General features: G+C 50.1%; 1 protein-coding gene across 2 annotated transcripts in view; it reads left to right on the top strand.

Moving 5' to 3' along the window:
* The window catches only part of Evc (EvC ciliary complex subunit 1), a 39,344-nt gene extending 25,863 nt beyond the window's left edge, over positions 1–13,481 (top strand). Inside the window, exons 14-21 of one of the 2 annotated variants that reach the window (XM_029477916.1) lie at positions 906–1,116; positions 2,301–2,507; positions 3,500–3,644; positions 5,332–5,443; positions 9,244–9,370; positions 11,022–11,115; positions 11,747–11,858; positions 12,198–13,481. In XM_029477916.1, the coding sequence (XP_029333776.1) occupies positions 906–1,116; positions 2,301–2,507; positions 3,500–3,644; positions 5,332–5,443; positions 9,244–9,370; positions 11,022–11,115; positions 11,747–11,858; positions 12,198–12,282 (1,093 nt within the window). In that variant the 3' untranslated portion in view covers positions 12,283–13,481. Of the gene's footprint in view, positions 1–905; positions 1,117–2,300; positions 2,508–3,499; positions 3,645–5,331; positions 5,444–9,243; positions 9,371–11,021; positions 11,116–11,746; positions 11,933–12,197 lie in introns of both variants that reach the window. The other variant, XM_029477917.1, reaches the window with a different exon arrangement.
* The last annotated feature ends 1,687 nt before the right edge of the window (positions 13,482–15,168 follow it).

Raw genomic sequence — 15,168 nt, 5'->3', positions numbered from 1 at the left:
TAAGCAGGGTGGCCCAGAGTGACCCAGTGAACACTGCCGGCTCACTGAGGTTCAGGTAGCCTGGAGTCTATGTCCTGAGTGGTACTAGTATTTGGTCCATTTATATTTAATACAAATCAGTCTTCTCTTCGTCTCTCAGGATTCAATTTTATACTTAATAGACTTTTCCACCACACTCCACACTCATTCTGCACTGTTCCATTCTTTTGGTCCAATGTGTTACCTTGTAGCTCTCCTGTTATCTACTTTTCACTCAAAGATGTTCACTTTGTTTCCTGTTCGTATGACTGCATTCTTGTTACTGACCACGGGTAGATACATGTTGAATGACTGAAGAGCTAAGATCCAGCTTTTACAGTATCAAACAGTGTGGATGACTTGTTTTACTCCTGGTAGGGATTTTAGGTCATAGCAAATAAATTCCACCCCCTGGGGACTGACTAACTCCACAGCAGGGCTTTGTAAGGTGTGGTGACTCCACATCCCCAAGCTGAAGGCCACAGCAGAAAACCTTGAATGTTTCCCATGTCTGCCTTTTGTCAGTCATTGGATGCTAAGGTTCTGCCCAGCTTCCCAGCCTCTTGACATCACTGCACATTATAAACAAAGCATTGGCCCCTTGTTGGGCTTTGGATTGTTTTGACTCACTGACATGGGAACTCAAGTACTTGTATTGGCTTTAAATGTGTTTAGGAATTGTGTGTGAAATGGAACAGGGCATGTACCATAGCCACTGCATGTACCTCTGAACGTGCAATGGGTGGGTTGAACCGGACATGATTGAATGTTACTAGGTGGGTTGTGGGAGGGTTGACTCCCCTTCCTCCTGTGAGTGTGGTTCCTCAGGAAGTGCCTCACTATTCAGAGCATCCAAGAGCTTTGAGCAGCCTTGCTTCCTCCCACAGGTCCTCACGAGGCATCCTGCAGGGCCACGAGCTGCTGCTGTGCTCTGCTCTGCGCAGACTGGCCCTCCGAGGCACCACCATCACTGCCCTGGCTCAGATGAGGCTGTCTGGGAAGAAGAGGCTCCTGCAGGAGCTACATGAGCAGCTGGCATTAGAGCAGGGTGTGTCCCCATGCCTGGAGGAGCATCAATGGCAGCTGCTCAGAGCCCTGGTGAGAACATGGTGTCCCCTTACCCCCAACCCTGCCTAGGAGTGCTCCGTTAGAACCCAAGTTCCATCCCTGCTTGCCATGTTAGGGTCCTGACACCCAGGGGCTTGCAGAGCAGGGTGACAAAAGGGACGGGTTGGGGCTTGACTCACAGGACCTTATTACCTCCCAAGATGGGGACCTTAGGACTGAGGTCAAGGTAGGGGAGGGCAGGTCCCTCCCCAGACTTTGTTCCTTGGCTTACACATGTATGTACGCTTGTGTCCTTACCATGGTCATCTTTCTGTGTGTGTTAGATCCTGATCTCTTGAAAGGACTTCAGGTACCCCAGAGGGGATCCAAGCTCACAACCCTTCTACACTAATCACCTCACGTCCCAATGTCCCTACTGTCCAACACTGAAGTCCTATGGTTAGGATTTAAACATGTACATTTGAGGGAACACAGTCCAACTCATAAAATGGGGGGCAGAGGTAACGCTGATGGGGTCACACATATGTCGAGGGATTCTAATGACGGCAACGTGGAGAGGATTCCACCAAGGGTCTAAGTGAAGTCTCAGAGAGGGTGCAGCATCCAGCATGCAGGTACCAGGAAGAGGCCCTTCCTGCTCTGTGGAGGTTTAAACATATTGAAATAACTGGCAAGCAGCAAAGCTGGGGTGTGAACCCCTACCCCTGACCCAGGTCTCCAGTGTACAGCTCCTAAGCCATAGAAGTTGCAATGCCTTCTGTGCTCTGTCTCTTGGTCTTCCCTGGAGGCTCGAAAGGAGCAAGCAGGTTACTTCTCTAGCTCCGGTTCCCAACTTCCCATCTCTCCATCCTAAGCAAATGCAGCCCCTGGCCCCATGTGCCCTGCCACAGAGTCTGTGAAGTCCCCAAAGCTGAATCAAATCTCAACCTGGCTCTGCTGTGTGCCTTTTAGATAATCTTTCAACCTCTCTGAGTCTCTAAATTTTGCCAGTCCCAGCATTCAGGCTTGGCAGTGTCTGAGAAGGATGAACAAGGCCTTCATTTTATGAAAGGCCGTGGACGGCCCTGAGCATACAGTGGGTGCTCAACAAATGTCTTTGGATGAGGGAAGGAACAAGCAACACACACCTAAGATCATCCTTAGGGTTCCAGGTCTGGAACACCCACCCTTTCAGCCTCTCCCAGCCTTCAGGCCCACGCACTCTTCCCTTGTAGGAGGCACGGATCCAGGAGGAGGCAGCCAGGTTGGAGGATGAGGCCCAGCAGACAGGTCTGCGGCTCCAGCAGCAGCTGCTGGCGGAAGCACAGGAGGCAGGGCGGCTGCTACAGCTGCACATGGAGCGGGTCATTGGGCAGGCGCTGCTGGTACATGCTAGGAATGTTGCCAGCAAAGGCCGGACCAGGGAGAAGGAAGACTTCAAGGTGAGAGCCAGGCGCTGTCCCTCGACACCAAGGGGCAGGAGGAATGGCACTTTCCCTGCCCCTCTGAGCTTCCAGCCTACGGCATGTGCCTGGCTTGTCAGCCAAGAATCACCCTGCCCACACATAGAGGCTCTGAGCTGGGTCCTGTCATTTCTGCTTCTCCACCAGCCAGAGGCGCACCTTGCTTCTCTTCCCACTGCCCATGGCACAGCAAAACCAGATTCAAACTGAGAAATATGACTTTCCTTGAGTCTTTGCCAACAGACCCTGGTAGCCCCATGATCCACAGAGCTCCACCTGGATACGTGAGAAGTGACGTGCTGGTGCTGGTGCTGGTGCTGGTGCCAGGGCAAAATGACAGTGGGCAAAATACTGATAGTGGTCCTGTGATCTGGGTGCCTTCTCCACCCTATCTCTTCAGATTTCCCACAGCCCAGGCTGGGTGAAGATCATCCTTCCCATACTATAGATGGGGAAACTGAGGTTTCTCATTGTGCGAAAGACACGCTGAAAGCCTGGCAGGTAGTGAGCAACAGAAATGAACTTGGAGTCAGTTCTTGGCTCATCTCCAGTGCGCACCCTACATCCTGTTGGTTTCCCCCTGAATCCATGAGGCAAGAAATCCAACTGAGGCAGAGGGCCGTGATGTCTGTGACCTAGCAATCAGAGATGCGCACAGTCTGGCAGAATGAGGGAAGTGATGGGGTCTCTCACCCCAAGGCTCTGTGCTAATGTTTGGGAAGGAAATGCCCTGCCCTCGGCAGGCTCCCCTAATATCGAATCTTGTTAGCTAGAACTGGATTTAAACCACCATTTTACCTGTTCTTGCCGTAGGAAAGTGAGATTATTACAGCCAGCTTAAGCAGCCACGCCCACCCTGCATGAGTCCTGGCCAGTCCAGTCTGGATTGGAAGCAGGTGGGAAATGCAGTGCAAGGCAGGTGGCCCCACCTATGATCTTCAGGTATCCCTGTCTCCTTCTGCTTTCCACAGAGGACGCTGGTGGAGACGGTGGTGGAGAGTGTGTATGTGACCAGCACTAGTGTCAACCGCCTCGTGCAGGTGCATTACCAGGCTGTCGGGAAGCTCCTGCAGGCTCATGAGGAACAATTGCTGCAGCGCCTAAAGACCCTGCAGGGTAGGTGTCTCCCCAGCTAGAGGCTGAGAGTGGCTTTGCAAGAATCTGGCACACCTGGAGAGAATCTGTGTGTGTGTGTGTGTGTGTGTGTGTGTGTGTGTGTGTGTGTGTTTCCCTTTTGACTCCAAACCCTTTGTAAAGGGTGCTTCAAAGGTCATGTGTATGTAGTAAGTCTAGTTTGTTTATGGGAAGCACCTGGGATCAATAATGAAAAATGAAAGCCATGCCATCTTTGAGCTTCCTGGTGGCCAAAGACATGCAATAACCAACAACGAGTAAGAGTAGGCAGAACAGAGCTCCTGAGACCCTGAGAATGCTCTACCCAGGATTTCCATAACCCATCACCTCCTACCGCCATACCTGTGAAGCAATGGATGACGGTCACCCTCCCTACCACAACATTTAAATAACGCCCAGAGCTCCCTGCAGGCTATTCCTCTCCTTACTCTCACCCTGCACAAGGGTCTGCAGAACTTCACCAACTCCAAAGCTCATACACTCTGCTGCTTTCCCTCAAGATGGGCTGGGATTGAGCCACAGGAGCGGGGACAGGAGGAAGGTCCTGAAGCACCTTCCATGGCTGTCCCTGCTCTCAGCTGGTCTTAGCTGCCACCTGCCCGACCCTTGCCCCATTCAGGAGGATTCACCCGAGATCTGGCATGTGCTCAGGAATCTACTAGTGGCTGCAGGTTCCCCCGCAGTTTCTCTAAGAGATTTGAGCTTGCTTAGAAGACGCCTGCTCATCCCTGCATATACTCAGTACCAGGGCCTGTCATCTACTCACACTAGGTCTCAGCTTGCCATCTGCGGGGTTAGGATTCCCTCCCTGAGTCCTCTGAGCTCTTCCAGCCCAGCTTTACCTCAGGCACTTGAACGGGCATCCTTGGTAGACTGTAGGCAGCCCTCCCTCTTTACAGGGCGGCTTCCCTAAGGAGCGTGGGGCAGTAAGCCAGCTCATGGCTCTGCTGATAAAGCCCCACCATGTGCTGCTCAGGCCCAGCAAGGTCAGCAGCTGCTGATCACCTTGCTGCCTGCAAAGTGCAGAACCTGTGTGACCCCCAAAATTACTCCCTGGGTGTTGGATTATATTTGCTAGAGAGGCACCTCCAGGAGGTTTGTCTGTCACCTGTGGCCAAGCTGGAGTTCCTGGGCTAAAGGTGGCACCAGATTAATTATGTAACAGACAGCATCCTAAGCCATGGCAGCCCCCAGAAGCACATCACTTTCCTTAAAATAATAATGAGTCGCAAGTCTTCTGAGCAGGTAACTCTGCAAATAAGAAAGCTGTAGGCAGTAGGTGTGAAGTCAAGGCCAGATGCCTGCTCCTCTGAGAACGCTCACACAGGCATCTCGAGGCCAACCTAAGCCCCAGCTCAGCTCACCCAGCCCTTCTTCCCGCTGCATGACTCTGACTCCGAAAGGTATATGACAGCCTCTTACTATGGAAGCTGGCTTGTCACCTCTCCTTGCTCCTGACAGATAGCTAGAGGGGAGCCATGGGTGCTACTCTATGCCAAAGCTCCCATGATATTCTCTTATACTGGCCTTCCCAAGTGCTGGTGCTTGTGACACGTTATGAAGAGGTGTATTCTGCTCACCCCTTGCCCTGGCCCCCAACCTCACCTCAGGCCTAGCAGAGTCTACCTTCCAAATGCACACCTTGACTGTCTTGTGTCTGTGGGTCCAGGGGAGAGAATCAATGCTTACAAGCTGTGGAAGAAGCAAGAATTCAGTGACCCGTCGTTGGAGAGTCAAACAGCGGATGGTACCCACGGAGCTTCCCAGGGGGTACAGCAGAGGTGGGGCTCAGGGTTGTATGTGGGGGTCTCTGCGTGGGTACACTCCACTCTACCTGGTGGGCTTGGGATCCTGCATGGTCTGCCTGCTGATGAGGGTTTTATCTCCCTCATAGCCAGCTCTGAAGCCTCCCTCAATCATACCCTGGGCTCCCCAGAAAAAAAGGCTCAGTGTGAGAATTTGTATAAAGACTGGTGGTGGTGGTACTGCTGCTGCTGGTGGTGGTGGTGGTGGTGGTGGTAGTGTGTGTGTATGTGTGTGTTTATGTAGGTGCAGGTGTATGTTGCAGCCCAGGGATAACCTTGGCTATTATTGCTCGGGCACCATCTACCATGATTCTCAACAGTGCCTCAACTGTCCTTCCTGGAACATGCCAAGCGAGCTGGGTTGGCTGGCCAGTGAGCCCCAGAGACCTGCATGGCCCCTCTTGTAGCACTCCCCATCTCCCTAGGCTTGGTCATGTGATGTTAACCTGGAAAGTAAAGGTGAGGATCCAGGAGAGAGAGACAAAGGCGTGTTTCATGGCAATGCCTGCTGCATCTCTGTAGGCTGCACAAGCTCAGCAGCCCTTAGCTTCATTCACCTGCTAGTTGCAGACCAGAGGGTCAGAGTTGAATCAGCTTGTCTGGTTCCTGTCAGTCATGTAGGACGAGACTCAAATGGCCACTCAGCTGGACTCTTCTTGCAGGGTCATGGGAAAAGTGGTTTTCCAGTTTACTGAGGACAAATGTCCACTAGCTGCAGGTGGGCTGAAGAGTTACAGAAGCAGTGCTTTGAGAGAGCTGGCCTTGAGTTTTGCCTGGGACACTTCTTGTCTGTCCCCTGAAGGAAGTCTCAGAAGCAGGCTGTAAAGCACGTGCTACTGTGTTAGGGAATGATGCCTCTAATTACAGGGAGACCCGGGCTTAGACAGAGCATCTACCACTGAGAGCAGCAGAGGCCACATGACATCGAGGAGGGACCACACACATATAACAGAATTGATCCCAGCCTCAGTAGGCTGTCTGAGTAAATAAAAAACAGGGCTTCCCTTGAACAAATGCCATACCCTACCTGGAGTCCTCTGCCTGGGCACTGGCAGCCATCAGCAGGTATCCACTGCTAAGTTTCAAGGTCCAGGCTTGCCCCACCCTTCCTTAAGTTGTTAAAGCATGGGCCAGCAGTTCTTAGATTTCAGATACAGAGGTATGATTGGCTTTGCCATTGAATGTACAGGTTCCATATCCCCACTTCTTGTACCTTAAAACAAAGATGTAGTCACAGAATTGCAGGAAGAGCTCAGAGACCCACATTTTTATCACCTGGGCTTCCACTATTAGAGAGACCACTATGATTGGAATGTGGTCCAGAGCCTAGCTTTGACCCAGAACAAGACAGGCTTCAGTAGCCAGCTACTCTAACTCCGCATGGCTGATGAGAGAGGAGAGCCAGCCTGACAGACAGGATGCTGTGGCCTCTCCTTGAGTCCATAGTGAACTCAGCCTCCTTGAAAGTCAGGGAGGGAGCATGCTGCAAAGCCAGGCACTGCCCTATCACAGGCCTTATGTGTCCAATACCCATCCCTTAGAAGACCTCCACGAAGGCAAGGCTAGGCCACTAAACAAACAAATCAGAGGTTTCCCCCATGTGACTCCATGGATGAGATCAGCGTGGCATGGAAAGACTGTATCCCCAGGATAGAGAGAGCTTTGGGGACCAGCGAAGTAGGTAAGACAGCTTACTTAGCGTTTATGCCCAAAGGAACCAGAGTCATCCTCCTAGTTAGGTCTCTGTTGCTGTGACAAAACACCAAACCAAAGGCAACCTGCGTGGAAAGGGTTTATTTGGCTTATGTGCCCTGTCACAGCTCATCATGAAGGGAAACCGGAACAGGTAGACAAGAAATCCTCCAAGATACCATGGAGGATTGCTGGTTTTCTCTCCGTGGCTTGCTTATATAACTCAGAACTGCTTGCCCAGGGATGACACAACTGAGTCAGGCTGTACCTTCCCACATCTATCATTAATCAAGGAAATGCCCCACAAAGTCGCCTACAGGCCAATCTGATTGGAGGGATTGAGGTTTTCTCAGTTGAGGCTTCCTCTTCTTGGTGACTCTATAGAGTTTGTAACAAGCTGACAAAAAAACTAACCATCATAGTCAACAAACAGTCATACACATACACACACACACACACACACACACACACACACACACACACGCTTGCTGCAGCACTATCCACAGTGAACAAGGTAAAATGAATCAGTCCACTGTTCTGTCCATGGACAAATGGACGAAATAAATGTAATAAACATGTAGAGATAAAATATGATGGCACCTTTGAAAAACATGGCATGTCATCTACAGGAAAATGGATGAGACAGGTGATCACCATGTTGAGTGAGGTAATCCAGACTCAAAATGACAAGCATACATTTCTCTTTTAAGCAAAATCTAGATTTTTGAAGAAGATGTGAAATTGGAAGCAGGGTCCTGGGAGGAAGGAAGGAAAGGGATAAGTGAGCGGCAGGGGGAGAGAATAGATAGCAAAATGGTCAAAGTACATGATGTGCATGTATGGAGATGTCACAATGTAACCCATTATTGTGCACAATTAATACATGCTAATAAGGCTTTTAAAGGGAGGAGTGAAAAATTAAACTATCATAATACCTATCTAGCCAGAACTATTTTGATTTTAAAAAGGGATGAATAGATGGATAATGGACGGGTAGATAGATCATGAGTGGATGTAACATAGATGATTGGATGGTGGATCATAGCTAAATGAATGAAGGACCATGCATGGCTAGTTAAGTGGATGGTGGATACATGAATCATGAATGGATAGATGGATAAATGGATCATGAATAAATTGATGGATCGTGGCTGAAGAGAAGAATCATGAATAGGTGGGGGTAGATAAATAGAAGGATGGATGGAGGGATGGATGATTTGGTCCTAACCGGATGAATAGAAACTTACAAGACAAATATAAGGAAGGAAGGAAAGCTATTTCATCAGCCTTCAGAGCATGAAGCAGAGGCAAGGTGGCATTCGTGTGTCTTATGTCCCCCAGACAGCCACCTATTGATGCTAAAGGTGACTTCTGCTTTCAGATCTTCAGTCAGTCTTTCTTAAAACTGACTGAAAGAAGAAGGCAGCAGCTGCACACTATAGGCCGGGAATTGATGTCACTGTTTGCAGAGCCAGAGCAAGGTGTGCTGATGAGAGAAAGAGAAGGGGTCTGTGTCCAAGAGGGAAGGCTCTACTCTCTATGTGAAGGACTTGGCCTATACCCAACCTATTCCTACTGCACAGAATTAATAGAATGCCACACTAAGGCTCTCTCAGACACTGTCCCAGGACATGAGCTTCCTCGGTAGTCCCGGAAGGCCTCTGGTCCTTTCACAGGAACATCTCTCCTTAGATACAATTGTCTGCTCATGAGTTGATGCCAGTGTTCAGTTCTTTGTCCCCACCTGGCAGTGTCCTGTTTGCCTTCTGTCCTGCTGATGCCCCCCTCCAGGGCTTTCCTAGGAGTCTAAGTCCAGTGTTAGTGCAGGATTCCTTAGACTTCCCCAAGCTTTACGGCCATGCAGCCTCAGGGTCAGAACTAGAGTCCAGGAAGAACGTGGCTATAGAACATGGCATGCACATGTTTTCCTGGCTCCCCGTTTTGCTCCAGGGCTCAAGTGCAGCTAAGGGTCTCAAGCCCTTTGTGCAGCATGTTTCCATGCGCAGTATGATTTCTGGGAGGGTTTTGTAGGGACCAAGGGTTCCAACAGTGTTAACCATCCCTTCACCCCTTCACACCGCCAGGATGCTCTCACAGCAGAAGAGGCTCCTGGACCAGTTCACAAAGCATCAGCAGGGCCGCCTGAACTCTCAGAGGCAGAAGGCACAAGAGCTGGACCAGCTGCAAGCCCAGCTTGAGACCCAGCTGCAGGTAGTTGCAGAGATGTGTCACTTGGCAGTGGCATAGTGTACCGGGAAGAGGCCACACCTGGGCTCACAGCCAGCTGCCCAGGCCACTGTAAAAAAAAAAAAAAAAAAAAAAAAAAAAAAAAAAAAAAAAAAAAAAAAAACAACAAAAACAAAAAAACAAAACAAAACAAAAAAAAAAACCAACCCTCTGTGCCCCACTCCAGACCTCTCCACCTCTCTTTGTCTGTGGCATCTTTGACTCTCTTGAGTTCTACTGGCCAACACCGTGTGGCTTCTTGAAGGGAACATGAGCCCCTTGGGGATAGTTGGCCCCTCGTGACTCTGGTGTGTGCAGGGCCCAGCTGAGCAGGCTGCCTGTGGTTTGGGAAGCAGTAAAGGAATGAGTCTTTCCCTGTGGTGTAGACCACCACCAAGAGGGCTGCAGGTATCGGGGCTGCCATCTCTGCCTCTTGGGCTATGCTGATAGTAACAGACTCAGTAAAGTAGTCAGAGCGGCCTAGCTCCCAGGGTATAAAGTGGGTACTTTAGCACAGAAAAAGTCTCAGCCTGGAGGAGTATAAGGTGTGGCTGTACTCACAAAATATCTGCCTTTAAAATATATATATACATACATGCACACACACACACATATATCTGGGGATATATATATCTATATATATATATCTATATATCCGGGGATGTCAGGATGCCTTCAAACAAAATCAAGGAAACACAGAATGGCTCAGATTAAAAGCACTTGCTGCTCAAACCTAGACCTGAGTCCCTGCCCCAGAATGCATGGTGGAAGGAAAGGAAAGACTTACTTCCTGACGTTTCCTCTGAACACCATGTATGCACTATGGTATACACACAACACACACACACACACACCCCTACCACCACCACCACCCCACCCCCAAATAGATAAATAAAATGTAAAAGAAAAATTAGAATTTCAGAATGAAGGAGTATGATCAGGGTGTGGCCTTTCTTTGTCCAACTGGCCAGGGTTAGCAGTAGTGACAGCAGTTGTTAAGAATCCTGTTAATGGGCCGGGCGTGGTGGCGCACGCCTTTAATCCCAGCACTCGGGAGGCAGAGGCAGGCGGATGTCTGAGTTCGAGGCCAGCCTGGTCTACAAAGTGAGTTCCAGGACAGCCAGGGCTATACAGAGAAACCCTGTCTCGAAAAACCAAAAAAAAAAAAAAAAAAAAAGAATCCTGTTAATGACGAGCTTTTGTTCCCAAGGATCCTTTACAGATGGTAGCTAGTCTGAGAGCTCTCAACATCAAATGTGAACAATTGAAGGGGTGGCTTCAGAGATCGTTACTACAGATCGGGGAAACTGAGTCTGGTATAGACACACAGTAGTGAATCATACTGGGTCTTCTGGCAGCCATGCACTGAAGTGGAACAGAGCTGGTGTTTGGCAATGGCTGAGCCTCTAAACTGTTCTCATTTGTGGACAGGGTTATGAGACTAGAAGAGAGGACCCATGTGTCAAGAGGAGCAACCTCCTCCATGCCTCTGTCCTGGTCCTGACGCCTCTGGTGGGGTGCTGCTTGGAAAATCTTCCACATTGGGACATGAGATATGGCCACCAGTAGTCATCTTTCACAGTGTAAAGCTTCAACTCAGTGGCAGAAATCTGATTCACTTCCATTTGTCTATCAGGAAGCTGAGCAGACCCTTATCTCAGAGCTAGCGACATTGGCCCGAGTGCCCCTTCCTGAGAACAAGCCATTCTCCAACAAGCGAGGACTTCCAGGTACGTCCCTACAACAAAAGAGGCTCTGAGCTTAGAAGTGCGGATGCCGGTCCACAGCCACCATTAAACATCTATGTAGCCTTGGGTATCCTGCACAGCTTCTCTCAGCTCTCCTACTCTCTGTAACTGAGCAGGCTCAGGACATCCCAGAGACCCTGGCTTTTTAGCATCCCCCCATGCCCACCATGCCAGTTCCTGGCTCCACTACTCTCCTGCCTCATCTTATCCCCATCTCTATTTTCCCATATGTAAAACGGGGAAATGACATGTCTTTCCCCTGCCAGAGATACTATGGGACATCATAGCCTGATGTCATGTTGGTGGAAGTGATTCACAGCTCTTGCACACAAAAGCTCTGGTCTGTACCCAAATTCTACCCTCTATCTCTCCCACTTCCTGTATCCTGCATGCTGTGGGTGAAGCAGAAACAAGGAACCTGGTGCACCCAGTTCCATCCCAGCTCTGTCAAGAGCAGGCTGTGGGGTGTAGGAAATGCTTCACGATGTTCAGCTTGCTTCGCAGTGACGTGGGTACAAAGCCCCCTTGCCCACCAAGGTTGCTCATAAACTGTGGGAGCAGGAAGTGCCATCTAAAGTCGTGAAGCCATCCTGGGTTTGCCTGTCTTCTACAGAAAAGCCAGTAAGAACCAAAAGGAAGAAGCCCCCACCTCGGGAGAGAGAGGACCTGGGGCTACCAAATGATGACCACCTTGCCTTGGCCGACCACACCACAGGACCACTCAGGTGTGAGGGGTTCCAGCCCACTGCCCCCTGTCAAGTGTCTGGAGTCAGGGAATGACTCTTCTCAAGATGCTCATGTGAGGCCCAGGAAGTGCTAGGGATATAATTTGAGAATGGTGGGCGGGGAGGGACCATAACAGGAGGTACCTGCTTTGCTGGGAACTTTCGTTCGTGGATCAGCTCTGGGGCTGCTGGGTCAACTGAGCCATTATCCTCTGGCACTGGGCATTATCCTCTGCCTGCTTTTTATATATCACATGCACCATGAAGTTTTACTTCTTCTGGCTGGTCCTGCATCCACAATGCAACCTACTCAGCATCGCCTCCCATCCGTGTCCACAGCGGCAGAAGGCTGGATCAGCAAGACAGCGAAGCTGGCGATGGAGAAAGCACAAGGAAGATACTGCAGAAAAGAAGCAATCTCTAGTTGGAGCCCTGCTGAGATGGGTCTGCACACACCTCACTTCCTCTTGGGACCAGGGGACAGAAGAAAAGGCCAGTCTTGAGAGGGGGGATGCCACCTGCCTTAGAGAGCAAGACAGTAGCATCAACTGCCTGGGATCATTGGAGATGGTGGGGACATGCCTTGAGAATGTAGCATCTCCACTGTCACCTCTTTTTGGTCCTCTTGCCCTGGTCTCTTCCTCCCTCAGAAGGGCCCTCTTACCCGCACCCTCCAGTTTCACATAGTATCTTGATGCTGTCTAGCAGTCTGATTGGAGATTGATGACCCTGATTCCAGCATGCATGAAGTTCTGCCCATCTGGGTCTTAGCATCACTGGTATTTTCCTGGCCTGAGGCCACTGGTTCACCTCCACTGCTCCACAGTCATCTCCTGTCCCTGGTTCTGGCTGTCAGGGTCCCAACCAGGACCAACTTTTGGCCTTGGTATTTCTATCTGTTGGCTCAGGTAGCCCTGGAACCTGGTCACCCAAGGATGTGTGAGTCCCAGGGCCAACCACTCAGAACATGGGAACCACACTTGCCTGTCACATACCACAAGAGGTCCTCTGTGGGCAGGGAGGGCATAGAAGGATGCTGCTCCTACCATCAGGAGCATCTACCATCTTCACTGAGGAGAGGAAACTTTCATCTGAGGAGATGCCCACAGGTCACCTGCCCCTTCCGAGGGATGATAAGGGCTTCCATAAGCTTTCAAACCAGCCGTACTTCCATAGGCCAGAGACCTTTCCCACTTGGGGGGCTATCTCTTCCAGGAGCAGCATCAAGGATTCCCAGTCATCACTGTCAACATTTGGGTATGATCACTCATTGTTCAGGTGTGAACGTTGCTGATGGCAAGGATGGAGTCTCTCATGTCAGAGGCAGACCCATGTAGAGATGGGAGGTTGTAGGTGGCACACACTGTCTCACTTGAGATGAGAGCTGTCACTCAGTGAAAACACACCTTCAGGTTTGCTGTTCTTAGGAAACACCTCCCGAGGAACACCATCGTGTCTAGGAGTGACGCTTGAGGCTGAGAGAGCTCCTGACTAAGGACTTGGCTCGGGGCAGCAACCAACTTTCCTTCTTCCTCCCCTACTTCCATTCCCCAGCCTCCTGTGCCTTAACCTCCTTGCACGTGAGCCAACCCTGGCTCACCCTGAATAAAGAGCTCTACCCCAGGAGTTGTTCTTGCCTGTTTCAGGCATGTGGGAACCCAGCCTGTCCTGTGCATTGAAGGACAATGGGAGCAAACCTGGGCTCTACCCAGTAGATGTCAACGGTACCCAACCATTCATCTCCAGAGTTTCTCAGTGACAGGTCAATGTGTGCCTACCCTGGCAAGCCCAGAACAGCACCGCCCACTGCTTTCTGTCACTTAGGAGTCCTCTCAGCAATCTCCTGGACTTCCTGGGAATTTTAGGAAAACGACAACTGGCTAATTAGAAAGCAGCCGTGTGTGTGTGTGTGTGTGTGTGTGTGTGTGTGTGTGTGTGTGTGTGTACATGTAGAGGCCTGAGCTGACCTTAAACTCCGAGATCAGGGATTCAGGCTCTAGAGTCCCAAGGGCAAAGTTTGTGCCACCTGGCCTTTATCTACCTTTATCCACTTTGGGGACCAGCAGAGAGGGAAGGATGGGGGAGAGGCTTCTCATTGGCCTGGAATTAGGAGAGGCCGCCTGGCCAGAAGGTCCTCATGCTCAGAAGCCAAGCACTTTAGCAATCAGAAGATCATGTTTCCCAACCTGCCCAGAATGGGGTTGGTTCCCAGCCTGAGTCCACAGTGCCCTCTGGTGGCTCAGATGTAGCATGTCACCTGAGGAACCTGGAAAAACTCTATTTCCTTCCCGCAAGAAAACTGCTTGCATGGGGACCACTATTCTCACCTAAGTCCTCTGGTTTGATGGTGTGACTGTGGAGAACATAAATCGTGTTGCTCCACTCCTCCAGCATGAAGACTGGCCAGGTAACCTGAAAACTTAGGGTTTCTATTGTGTGACAAAACACAATGACCAAAAGCAACTTGGGAAGGGAAGGGTTTATTTCAGCTTATGGTTCCATATCACAGTCCATCACTGTTGGCAGAAACCTTAGGCAGGAAACCTGTAGGCAAGAACTGATACAGAGTCTTAGAGAAACACTGCTTACTGGCTTGCTCCTCGTGGCTTGCTCAGCCTGCATTCTTACAGTATTCAGGACCATCTGCCCAAGGGTGGCATCACCCACAATAAGCTGGGCCCTTACATGTCAACCACTAAGAAAATGCCCTACAGATTTACCTACAGTCCAATCTTATGGGGGCTTTCCTCAACTAAGATTCCCTCCTTCCAAAACGTCACTACCCGACTACCATCTTCCTTTCTCATCTGTACCCAGGATACCGTGTTAATGTTAGTATCACAATAGAAAACAGCATATTTTCAAAAGTCCCACAGGCCTTAAAATCCACCTTAAAAGTTTACTCTCTTTAAAATATCCGAAGTCAAGCTTCTCCACTCCTCCACCATTGTGTGTGCGCTACGCCTGACTCGGCTTCTCGCCATGTCGTCTTCTCACAAGACTTTCAGAATCAAGCGATTCCTGGCCAAGAACCAAAAGCAAAGTCATCCTTTTCCTCAGTGGATCTGGATGGAAACTGGCAACAAAGTCAGGTGCAGCTCTAAGAGAAGACCCTAGAGGAGAACGAAGCTGGGTCTGCAAGGATCCACATGGTGGCAAGGGTTTATACAAGCTGTGGTCATCCATCAGTCCTGCCAGATGGAGTTCAACATTTTATTTAAAGATTTATTTGTTTTATTTATATGAATACACTGTAGCTGTCTTCAGACACAGCAGAAGAGAACATTGGGGTTCATTACAGATGGTTGTG

This window comes from Mus caroli, chromosome 5, assembly GCF_900094665.2.
Source record: "Mus caroli chromosome 5, CAROLI_EIJ_v1.1, whole genome shotgun sequence".
In the NCBI taxonomy this organism is placed as follows: Eukaryota; Metazoa; Chordata; class Mammalia; order Rodentia; family Muridae; genus Mus; species Mus caroli.
Note: the sequence above shows the minus strand (reverse complement) of the source record. Positions and strands in the feature narration are given on the sequence as shown.